The sequence below is a fragment of the Ranitomeya imitator genome, chromosome 8, assembly GCF_032444005.1.
Source record: "Ranitomeya imitator isolate aRanImi1 chromosome 8, aRanImi1.pri, whole genome shotgun sequence".
NCBI classification, from domain to species: Eukaryota; Metazoa; Chordata; class Amphibia; order Anura; family Dendrobatidae; genus Ranitomeya; species Ranitomeya imitator.
The window spans coordinates 175,593,996-175,606,953 of record NC_091289.1 but is presented as its reverse complement, the minus strand read 5'-3'; the positions used below and the strand labels follow the sequence as shown (position 1 = coordinate 175,606,953).

General features: G+C 44.5%; 2 protein-coding genes across 3 annotated transcripts in view; both read right to left on the bottom strand.

The window, feature by feature from the left end:
- Positions 1-12,606, bottom strand: part of BEND5 (BEN domain containing 5) — a 34,140-nt gene extending 21,534 nt beyond the window's left edge. The window contains exons 1-3 of the mRNA XM_069737948.1: positions 12,418-12,606; positions 7,971-8,110; positions 1,517-1,901 (exon numbers count right to left, since the gene is read on the bottom strand). Coding sequence (XP_069594049.1) covers positions 1,517-1,901; positions 7,971-8,081 — 496 coding nt within the window. The 5' untranslated portion in view covers positions 8,082-8,110; positions 12,418-12,606. The remainder of the gene's footprint in view (positions 1-1,516; positions 1,902-7,970; positions 8,111-12,417) is intronic.
- The window catches only part of AGBL4 (AGBL carboxypeptidase 4), a 1,562,854-nt gene that overhangs the window by 452,083 nt on the left and 1,097,813 nt on the right, over positions 1-12,958 (bottom strand). The window lies entirely within an intron of this gene.

Here is a 12,958-nt window from a genome sequence, read left to right as displayed (position 1 = left end):
AGGCCGCCCCGGAGCACGAGCATATCATTAACTCAAAACTGAAAATAAAGATTAAACAAGAACCACAAGACAGATTTCATCAACCAAGGTATCATTGTAATCAGTATAATGGCCCCGACCGGACAGTGCCTGTAGGTTACTGAGCACAATCCTGCTGACAGGTTCCCTTTAAAGAGGTATTCTCAAGTTGTCGCTTGAGCAGCTCACAGCTCTGCCGCCTCCATACTTCCTGGTTTCTGGCAGGGCGGACTCTCTTCCTTGAGTGACAGTGATGGTGATAGCAAAATTGTAGTATTACAACTATAAAGCTCAGCACAAGTTGTGCTGTAACACATTCAGCTATTAATGTCGGCACTGTTATCCAGGTATTTACACATAGAGATATCAGGGCATTTGAACAAGCACACAGCTAAGGAAAGTGAGAGTAGTGATTAGGAGACCTGCTGTTGTAGCAGCTGATCGTGGTGGCTGGTAATTTTGCAATATTTATAATAGAGACTAGTCATGAGCTGAGAGGGAAGGGGGAAAGGGAAGGGGGAAAGGGGAAGGGGGGAAAGGGAAGGGGGAGAGGGAAAAGGGAAGGGGGTTCATTCATTCTCTATGAGACAGCTGGAGATTGCTGAGTAAAAGCACTCAGCTTTTTCTAGGAGTCACATACAGAATGATTCGGCAAGTCCTGCATGGGTCAACTGCTCTGGCATCAATTACAAAATAAAACAAATAAAGAAAAACTAAAATTTTCGGCAGAGCAATTCACGGATCATAAAAGATAAGTAGCCCGCTGGATCACCAGGAATAAGGCTCCACACTATGGGAAGGAAAGTTGAGCCAGATAACAAATTAGCCCCAAAGTAATTCATTTTGCATAAGACACTCCAGAATCAATTCCCATTACAAATAATCTCCCGTTGTAATGCTTTGCTAGAGCTATAAAGCACGATGGGATATTTACAGCTTACTCTATTTAGACAGAACAGGGTCTTTGTCCCTGACATCAATAATAATAATTTACTTAAGTCAGATCACAAGATTTTAACTGGAAATGTTCTTACTATTGCGGCTACAAATTTGTTCTGGCGCCCCCTGGTGTTTGTTAGATTTCCCCTTAGAACATCCACCTAATGTGTCCAGGGTGAGTGGTCACCAAGCCTCAGTCCTCATACGTGGGTCGTACAATGGCGGAAGGTGACTCCTGCCATCGTGCTGACCCGCCTATAAGGATCCGTGAGACTGCATACTTTGCTAAATCTTACACCTGATGAGGCTGATGTACTTATTTTTACAAGGCAAATCAGAATGGCTACATAATTCTTTGTGAAAGTTCCACCTATGAAATGGTCCTTTTAAGATCAGGATTATACAACCAGTCAGTTGTATTGTCAGTCTAAGTACACCAGCTCATCAGATCTCAGAGAACTTTTTAATAATGTATGAAATCTGGTGAGACCTCTGCTTTAATCATTGGAAAATGAGCAGCAAATGTAATGGAGATTCAGATGTAGTTTTGCTCACTTACCGCTTCCCAGTCTGAGCAATAACACATCCTGGAGTCGTCTGTTGAGGACCCGCAGTTCCTTCACTTCGGTGACTAATGTCCCATAGTCCTTGAGTTTTTTGGCCTGCTGGACCAGCTGCCTCCGAGTCCTTTCCAGCTCATGCTGGATGTGCCTCATCTCCACCTGCTGCTGTTGATAACTCCTCAGCAACTCTTCATATAAGACCCTGGGGATCAAAGCATCCTCCAACGTGTCCAAGTTTCCCACCCTTGGACAGGGTTCCAGAAAGATGTCCTCACAGCTGGAGTTATGACTTGGCGTCACATTATTCTGTTTCTCCAGACGAGCCACCACGGCTTCAATGCTCTTGCGGGTTCCTTCTACTTGTTTCCTTCCATCTGGTCTCTAAGGGGAAGGAAACACAAATCACTGAAGATATCACTTGAGAAGAAAAGTCAGCAGTAACGTGTGCACATTGCCTAAGAGAGCTATTTAATAGAATCAGTCAGGAGGTTTTTTCTATGTATTTTTATCCAACACCTCCACGGCTGGACACCTGGTGCTCCACCACCTCTTTGGCCAGACTCTCAATTACTTCATCCTTTGGACTTACTCAGTGGTCCTCCTCAGCCACCCACACAGACAGACAGACAGACATACATTAGACCTTATCTTCACCCGTCTCTGCTCCCTATCTAACCACTATCTGACCACCATCTATTCACTTTCTCGTCCCTGTCCTCACCTGTCACCCATGTCCAGCAACATGGACACCTCCACAGAAACCTCGCACATCTAGATACTCACACACTCTCTAATTCTTCTACCACTGGCATCTATACGTTCACTCAACGACAGACCATGCTACTGCTTTCTACAATGCCACCCTTGCGTTAAATATTGATGCGGTTTTGCATGGCAGAGTGCGACATGTCAATAGACAACCCTGGCACAATAATCTCTCTATAAAGCTTCAGCAAGTGTCCAGGGTTGCAGAGCGACACTCACATTCAAATCAGCACTCAACCCTGCTAAACAGGCCTACTTTACAACCCTCATATCTTCCTTATCCTACAACCCCAAACAGTTATTGAACAGTTAACTCCCTCCACCGCCCACCACTGCCCCCTTTGACCTCTCATCTCTGCTGAGGACTTGTCTTTATTGTTCAACCACAACAACCCCTTTGTAGACCAGACCAATGCCCAAACCCCATGACCGCCCAAACCCCATGACCTCCCTCTCCATTACTGAAGGAGAGTTTACTAATCTCCTCTCCAAATCACACCTTACTACTTGTGCGCTTGACCCCATACAATTCCACCTCCTCCCTAACCTCACCATAACACTCATCCTATCCCTAACCCATCTCTTCAACCTATCACTAACTTCTGGTACCTTTCTTCTGCTTTCAAACATGTTTCAATCACGTCTATTCTCAAAAAGCCTTCCCTCGACCCAACCGCTGCGTCCAGCTATCGCCCCATAATGCTGCTACCATTTGCTTTCAAACTCCTTGAGCAGCATGTCCACGCTGATTTTTCCTCCCACTTCTCATCTAACGCGCTTTTTCACAACCTACAATTTGGCTTCCGTCCCCATCACTCAACTGAGACAGCCCTGAACAAAATTACTAACGACTTACCGCCAAAACCAGTCCTCTGCTGTTGACAGTTGACCACTGCCTCCTACTACAGATCCTCTCTTCCTTGGGCGTCAAAGACATTGCCCTATCCTGGATTTCCTCCTACCTTTCCAACTGCACATTTAGTGTCTCCAACAACCACACTACCTCCTCATCCTGGCCTGTCTCTCTGTTGGAGTTACTTAAGGCTCTGCCCTAGGACCACTCCACCCCCACTCTTCTCCATCTATACCCTTAGCATGGGACAAGTCAAAGTCCCATGGTTTCCAGTACCACCTATACGCTGATGACACTCAGATCTACCTCTCTGGCCCAGAGGTCACCTCTCTGCTGTCCACAATCCCGGTGTGTTTATCAGCCATATCCTCCTCCTTCTCTCGGTGCCTCAAACTCATTGTGGACAATTGTGAACTCATCATCCTTCCTCCATCTCGCGCATCTTTTCCTATCACAATAAATGACACCACTCTTTCCCCAGTACCAGAAACCCACTGCCTCGAAGTAACCCTCAACTCTGCCCTGTCCTTCAAACCGCACATCCAAGCTCCCTCCACCTCCGGTCACCTCCAGCTCAAAAATATTTCCAGAATCCGTCCTTTCCTCAACCGTCAATCTACCAAAATGCTTGTGCATGCCCTCATCATCTCCCACCTTGACTACTGCAACATCCTTTTCTGTGGCCTCCCTGCAAACACCCTTGCACCTCTCCAGTCCATCCTTAACTCAGCTGCCCGACTAATTCATCTCTCTCCTAGCTACTCCTCCGCTTCCCCACTCTGCAAATTCTTTCATTGGCTCCCATTCTCTCAGCGTATCCAGTTCAAACTACTGACATTGACCTATAAAGCCATCCATAACCTTTCTCCTTCGTATTTCTCAAAACTAATCTCCCAATATCTTCCCTCACATAATCTCCGTTCCTCCAAAGACCTCCTTCTCTCCTACAAACTTATTTGTTCCTCATGCAACCGCCTCCAAGACTTCTCCAGAATATCCCCCATAATGTCCGATTACCCGCCACATCCGGATCCTTCAGACGGAACTTGAAACCCATCTCTTCAAGAAAGCTCACAATCAGCAATGACCCCGCTGCCACCTCAACACCACCAGAGCTACTAAAATACTGCTGCTGTTGCTACTACTACAATTAGAAATCTAGTATAGTTTTTCTGACTTGCTAGGTCTCTCTTCATGTGCAGGCATTGCAGGACCTTAGGTATCCATAGCTACGACCACAAGCAACTAGCTGTCACTACATCAGTGGTCATAAGTAACCACGGATACCTTAGGTCCTGCAATGTCTGAACATGAAGAAAGATAGTGAATCAGAAGAACTATACTACATTTCTAATTGGAGATATTTGCTATTATCATCATTATTATTATTAATAATAACATTATTATACCTTGTACATATTTGCATAGGATCTTGGAGATGGAAATACCCCTTTAACCTATTTGCACAGCAGCGTTGTAGTTTCTGCTTAGAATGGAAACTGAAGGGGAATGTTGGACATCTGCCTTGTGACAAAGTTCAGCAGTTTTATAACAGAAATCAGCGCTCACAAGCTCCATTTAAGTAAAACAGAGCAAAAAATCATGATTCATTAAGACATAATTAGTTAAAGCAATACTTTATGTGCGAGTAATCAAGGTTCAGAGATTTTCGGCTTGAATACATCATTAACCTTCTTGCTGGCAGACGTACAACACTGTGAAATACGGGCTAATAAAGATCCCGTACTACGGCTCTGTCACTTGATTAGTTCACATCTTCTTTTTCCTTGTTTTTGCTCAATTAAAGTGACCGAAATCAGAAGGTATTTAACCCCTCAGCAGCCGCTATGGCCCATCAAGAAGACAAGAATCCTACACAGGACATCGGTAACTGACCTAAACTCATTGTAGGGGCTTAGATTTTACTAAAAGTTAATTAGAAGACGACAGGAATGAAAAAGGTTAATAAAGAAGTAAGCAAAATTATGCCAAATTTTGTTTTCCTTGGCATTGGGGCCGACCGGTCACTGACTCCATCAGACTCCATTTGCCCTGGTAGAGGCAGTTGCGGACCACTCCTTCCAGATAATGACCGCTCCTCCTTAATCTGTCAGGAGAGATCAGTATAGGTACAAGACGCTACGTGTTCCCTCCGCTAATATTCAGCAGCTTCCTGCCAGCAGGGGGCACTCTGCAGGAATGTATGGGAAGTAGGCTGCAAGTGGGGGGCACTTACTTTAATGCGGGTTGGACTAGATGACGACAATGCGGTGTCCATCCCGCCGCAGAGACCAGGCACAACAGGCGTGGGTCAGGATTTACCAAGGATCTCTCTATATCTCTGCAGCTCCATATTTGATGGGTGGAGAACGGGCTCCGATCGCAGATGTGGAAGGAGCGGTAGCAGAGAGGAACGTGTCACAAGTCAAACTGAGGGCTGTTTACAAACTGAGAAGGATTTATCGCTAAGAGATTAACATTGCACTAGTCCGGCAACGCCCCCTCCTGTGATAAGCAGCTCACTGTCTATACACATTGTACATACAGAGCCCGGTGTGGGCGGGGTCAGCTTTCTCAGCTCTGCTTCATTCTAAATCTAAAAGCTCTGATTGTGTCAGAATGGCTGTACCCAGTAATGTAAGTGATACATCGCTGGAATCAGATTGCCTTGCGCAGGCGTGTACTACGTGAGGACAGAGAATGAACTTCAATCCAATATTGCGGCCAGCATGCAGCCAGCGGGTAAGGAAAGGGTGAATCAAACACCCGAAAACTCCGCCCATATGACCGAAAACCGGTCCCGCCAAATTCAGGTGACCGGTTCCCTTTAAGCTCCCAATGTTTTATATTATTTATCCAAGAAGTATAATTTCCTTGCGGAGAGTGACATGTTAAGCATGTCGAGGTGAGGAGACTTAAAGCCGCAATGCTCCTCTGGGAAATATGCGAATTGTCTCTTCAGAGAGGAAGAGGACTAGAACTCTAGTGCCACCTATTGGAAGTAGCAATCCTAACACTCAATGTCGACTGTTAGGATTGGTACTTCCAATAGGTGGCACTAGAGCTATATTCTTTAGTTACTCTCACATGAGGTAGCAAAAACCTGCTGACAGATTCCCTTTAAGCCGTATTTTACTTCTTTCCTATGAAGTTTTGTAAACTTCACCATGGAATAAAAGAAGTGACATATCATTGGATTCCTTATGAAATCTGCTCCAAACTTGACACGGCCAAGTAAAAAGGATGCAAAAAGTTGGACGGAAAATAACCTTTAGAATCCCCCTCAAAGCTTTTCAAGAAACCCAACCTCTACTACCCTTCCCCCTCACTTAGAGTTCCTTACATGGATTCCTTATCAGATTGTTCCTCTTTTGAATATGCACTAATTGCACTGGCAATTCCTACATGATCAGGACTGAGCATTATCCTCTGAGGAGTGGAGACTTTTGGATATGCACTAATTGCACTGGCAATTCCTACATGATCAGGACTGAGCATTTTCCTCTGGGGAGTGGACACTTTTGTATATGCACTAATTGCACTAGCAATTCCTACATGATCAGAACTGAGCATTTTTCTCTCGGGAGTGGAGACTTTTGGATATGCACTAATTGCACTGGCAATTCCTACTTGATCAGGACAGAGCATTATCCTCTGGGGAGTGGACACTTTTGAATATGTACTAATTGCACTGGCAATTCCTACATGATCAGGACTGAGCATTATCCTCTGGGGAGTGGAGACTTGAATGTGCACTATTTGCACTGGCAATTCCTACTTGATCAGGACTGACCATTATCCTCTGGGGAGTGGACACTTTTGAATATGCACTAATTGCTCTGGCAATTCCTACATGATCAGGACTGAGCATTTTCCTCTGGGGAGTGGAGACTTTTGGATATGCACTAATTGCACTGGCAATTCCTACTTGATCAGGACAGAGCATTATCCTCTGGGGAGTGGACACTTTTGAATATGTACTAATTGCACTGGCAATTCCTACTTGATCAGGACAGAGCATTATCCTCTGGGGAGTGGACACTTTTGAATATGTACTAATTGCTCTGGCAATTCCTACATGATCAGGACTGAGCATTTTCCTCTGGGGAGTGGACACTTTTGTATATGCACTAATTGCACTAGCAATTCCTACATGATCAGGACTGAGCATTTTCCTCTGGGGAGTGGAGACTTTTGGATATGCACTAATTGCACTGGCAATTCCTACTTGATCAGGACAGAGCATTATCCTCTGGGGAGTGGACACTTTTGAATATGCACTAATTGCTCTGGCAATTCCTACTTGATCAGGACAGAGCATTATCCTCTGGGGAGTGGACACTTTTGAATATGTACTAATTGCACTGGCAATTCCTACATGATCAGGACTGAGCATTATCCTCTGGGGAGTGGAGACTTGAATGTGCACTATTTGCACTGGCAATTCCTACTTGATCAGGACTGACCATTATCCTCTGGGGAGTGGACACTTTTGAATATGCACTAATTGCACTGGCAATTCCTACTTGATCAGGACTGAGCATTAGCCTCTGGGGAGTGGACACTTTTGGATATGTACTAATTGCACTAGCAATTCCTACATGATCAGGACTCAGCATTATCCTCTGGGGAGTGGACGAAGTTTCAAATGGCAGCAAGCTGAGATCTTGAAAACCACGTGCAAGTGACACAAAGTTGTATAACTTTCTTAATGAATAAGCTTTACTTGCTAAAATTGGACTACAAACAAAAAGTGAGAAAATACACTTCCCCCGCTGATGGAGCATTTAGGAAGGTTTCCGCCCCATCATTCTGCAGCTTTTAAGCCTCACCTTGCTGTGCCGCCGCTGCTCGCCGTCCGCCTCCTCTTCATTCTCCTTAAACTCCCAGGACCCTTCGGAGGAGTTCAGACACAGCTTGGGGATTTTGATTTTCTTCTGCATTACGTGGCTTTCCAGATCAGTTTTGTTTTCTTGAAGAAAATAGAAAGCACATTAAACAGATTAGACTCGGCTTCTCTTGAAGATCAAAATGCGCTTTGTGCGGCAAACATTAAAAAGATGCCGAGAATTCGCCAAGACTTATTTTATGTGTCTACAATGGAGATGGAACAAAGGACGATGTGTATCCAAGTGCACATGATTTCACTATTCAACCTTCCCGCAAAACTTTTCTTGAAAGAATCTATTTTCTCTAGCTAAAGCGTGCCGAAAGTGGCACAAAGCACCGCGACAACATCTCAACTTCCAAGAGCCTAGAAAAGGAGTTTTCGCTACTGCAAGTAATAAGTGTAAGCAAAATCTGACGGAAGACACAAAGATATGTCCTCGATTATCAGCGGGACACGGGGACTGTTCTCCATGGTACCCCTCTCTTGCACTAATCATGGCCTCTGAACGTCACATTTGGGGGCTCCTTGTACCCAAATATTGGCGTAAACCTTTAGCCACAAAAATGTAATTTTAGGCCGAAATCACACGTGTCGCTTTGGTGCAATTATCTGAGCCACAGTCTGGAGTTGAAGAGAGAAGTACGAGACTTTATTATTCCCCATTCTTTAATCCACTTTTGGTTTTGGCTGAAAAAATTGCACCAAAAAGTGCCTGTATGAATTCATACCAAAGATATACTGAGCTACATGATCTAGAATGCTGGCTTAAAGGGGAATTCCGATCTCCAAGATCCTATCCCAATAATACTAGCAGATAACTCCAATTAGAAATGTAGTATAGTTCTTCTGATTCACTATGTTGCTTACCCCATGTACAGGACATTGCAGTAGCTTAGGTACAGTGCCTTGCGAAAGTATTCGGCCCCCTGGAACTTTTCAACCTTTTCCCACATATCATGCTTCAAACATAAAGATACCAAATGTAAATGTTTGGTGAAGAATCAACAACAAGTGGAACACAATTGTGAAGTTGAACAAATTTTTGGGTTATTTTAAATTTTTGTGGAAATTCAAAAACTGAAAAGTGGGGTGTGCAATATTATTCGGCCCCTTTACTTTCAGTGCAGAAGTTCATTGTGGATCTCTGAATGATCCAATGTCGTCCTAAATGCCTAATGATGATAAATATAATCCACCTGTGTGTAATCAAGTCTCCGTATAAATGCACCTGCTCTGTGATAGTCTCAGGGTTCTGTGTGAAGCACAGAGAGCATCATGAAGACCAAGGAACACAACAGGCAGGTCCGTGATACTGTTGTGGAGAAGTTTAAAGCCGGATTTGGATACAAAATGATTTCCAAAACTTTAAACATCCCAAGGAGCTCTGTACAAGCGATCATATTGAAATGGAAGGAGTATCACACCACTGCAAATCTACCAACACCCGGCCGTCCCTCTAAACTTTCATCTCAAACAAGGAGATGACTGATCAGAGATGCAGCCAAGAGGCCCATGATCACTCTGGATGATCTGCAGAGATCTACAGCTGAGGTGGGACAGTCTGTCCATAGGACAACAATCAGTCGTACACTGCACAAATCTGGCCTTTGTGGAAGAGTGGCAAGAAGAAAGCCATTTCTCAAAGATATCCATAAAAAGTGTTGTTCAAAGTTTGCAACAAGCCACCTGGGAGACACCAAACATGTGGTAGAAGGTGCTCTGGTCAGAAGAAACCAAAATCAAACTTTTTGGCAACAATGCCAAACGATATGTTTGGGGTAAAGGCAACACAGCTCATCACCCTGAACACACCATCCCCACTGTCAAACATGGTGGTGGCAGCATCATGGTTTGGGCCTGCTTTTCTTCAGCAGGGACAGGGAAGATGGTTAAAATTGATGGGAAGATGGATGGAGCCAAATACAGGACCATTCTTGAAGAAAACCTGTTGGAGTCTGCAAAAGACCTGAGACTGGGACGGAGATTTGTCTTCCAACAAGACAATGATCCCAAACATAAAACAAAATCCACAATGGAATGGTTCACAAATAAAAGTATCCAGGTGTTAGAATGGCCGAGTCACAGTCCAGACCTCAATCCGATCGAGAATCTGTGGAAAGAGTTGAAAACTGCTGTTCACAAACCATCTCCATCCAACCTCACTGAGCTCGAGCTGTTTGCCAAGGAAGAACGGGCAAGAATTTCAGTCTCTCCATGTACAAAACTGATAGAGACATACCCCAAGCGCAGCAAAAGGTGGCGCAACAAAGTATTAAGTTAAAGGGGCTGAATAATATTGCACGCCCCACTTTTCTGTTTTTGAATTTCCACAAAAATTTAAAATAATCCATAAATTTAGTTCATCTTCACAATTGTGTTCCGCTTATTGATTCTTTCACCAAAAATTTTCATTTGGTATCTTTATGTTTGAAGCATGATATGTGGGAAAAGGTTGAAAAGTTCCAGGGGGCCGAATACTTTCACAAGGCAGTGTATCTATGGTTAAGACCATTATCAACTAACCGTCACTATATGAGTGGTCGTATCCATGGATATTTAAGATCCTGCAATGCCCTGCAAATCTGGTAATAAGCATAGCTAACCAGAAGAACTATGCTATATTTCTAATTTGAGTTATTTGCTATTAGTATTAATAATAACAATAATATTACACCTAATACATATTGAGATAGGATCTTGGAGATGGGAATACCCCTTTAAATTGCACCTAAAAATTGGTGTACATTTTCTGCACCACATTAAAGGGAAACTCAAACTTAAAAAAAAGTTTTACCCCTTTGTTATCAATTTGTAACGTCTATATACTATGCATAGTAAAATACTTATCGGTCTCAGCCTTCAGCCGTTTCCGGAGATGCTTGGCCCTCTCTCCTGCATCATGTGACCGCAGCTCAATCTTGCTGGCTCACACTGTTTCTACTTTCTTAAAGGGGTTAATTGGACTTATAGGCGTATTCCTATCGCTAAGATCCCATCTTAATATGTAGCAGATGTAATAATAATATTAGGAAATACCTCCAATGAGAAATCTAGTATAGTTCTTCTGATTTGTTACATCACTTACCATGTGCAGGACATTGCAGTAGCTAAGGTATCCATGGTTACGACAACTTATACAGTAAAAGTTATTTGCTAGCGGTCGTATCTATGGATACCTAAGCTACTGCAGGACCGTGCACATGATAAGCGAATCAGAAGAACTACACTATATTTCTAGTTGGAGGTATTGCCTAATATTACTATTACACCTACAACTTATTGGGATATGATCTTGGAGATGGGAATACCCCTTTTAAGCTGTAAATTATTTTGAGCCGTTAATTTAAAGGGATATTTCCATCTCATACATTTACAGCACAACCGCGAGTTATGCCCGGTCTGTCTGATAGCCGAGGGTCCCAAAGGTGCAACCCACAGAGGAAAATCTCAAGGATTAAAAAAAATAAAAAATCTTGCCAATCGATTCTTCCATCTCATTTAAAGGGGTTCTCCAAGAATGTAATAAAATAGTCCACGTCCTAGTCATGTAACAGGACACGCTGCAGTCTGAAGAAACACTGATCCCGAGACCTATGTCTAAACTGACAGAGGAGCGGTATCGTGAGCGCACATAGTAGTGAGCAGCCAGAGCTGGGCTGTGACAGGAGTAGAAATAAATCATCTCTTCGGCTGACTGGCACAGACAACTGGGGGGAAAAAAAATCCTTTGTCTTCAGTCAGCAGAAAATATTCATTTCTTCTCCTGTCACAGCCGCGCTCCAGCAGCACGGATACATGTGCTTACGATGCAGCTCCTCAGTCAGCTGAGACGCAGGTCTCAGGATCAGTGTTTGTTCAGACTGCAGCCGGTCTTGACAAGTTGCTGTTTGAATTGTGTGATGGGGGAGAGGGGGCACTTCGATAATTTAGGGGAGAACCCCTTTAAAGAACAAAAACAACTTGGGAGACTGATGGAGAAGAGCTCACACCAAAGAAAACCTATTGATGAATCGGGTCCATATGGCGTGAAGTGAAACCTGGGCAGAGAGGGCCGTCATAGCGCGTGCTCGGGGGTCACCGGCCATGCACGGGATCAGTACAGGTCCTGGATGTCAGACCCCCGGCTATCAGAGAGCGTTGGGGTCTTTGGTCAAAGTGGCCTTAAAAGGCGGCATCGTGATAGGACGCCGCCACCGCGTGAAGACCCCGATGGTCCAAACTTATTACTACACGTTTATCCCCCCCACAAACAAGACTGGCATCGGCCTGCATGCCCATGAGAACGTTGGCATCGGCCTGCATGCCCATGCGAACGTCAGGACCGATAATGAGGGACAATCGTGATATAACATGAGCTGTCGTGACTTGTGACACATGATGGTGCTCACCTGCCAGGATCTGCGCCCTCTGCAGCGAGCTCCTCCCCGCGGCCTCCTCCGGTACTCGGTGCACACCTTCCTCTTATCGAAGTCCTCGGTGGAGCTGGGCAGGAAGCCGGGCACCCGGGCTGCACACGTTATCATCCAAAAAGCGGACTACAGCGAACGTGCTCCGCCCGCTGCCGGGCCCCGCTCGGTAATCAGCCACCAAGCGGTTGCCCTGGCAACGGAGGATGCGGCGGCGGCGGCGGCGACAAGGCGACAGCAATGGAGCGCCGAATCCTCGAGTGCCCGCAGAACCCCGGCTGTACCGAGCGCTCTCACAGACCGGCACTGTAGCTGGGGGGACTACAGGTCTCAGCACGCTGGGCAGAGGAAATACACACAACCTCCACTTGTCCGTATAAAACGTGATTAAACTGAAGTTTATTTTGATGGATTTCCTTTTGTTTTTCATTCAGGAAATTATTTTTATTTTATTTGTTCGTCTCTTTAGTATTTTTTTTTTTACTGTTTTATTCTGTTGTTTAATATTTTAATTTCCTGTGCA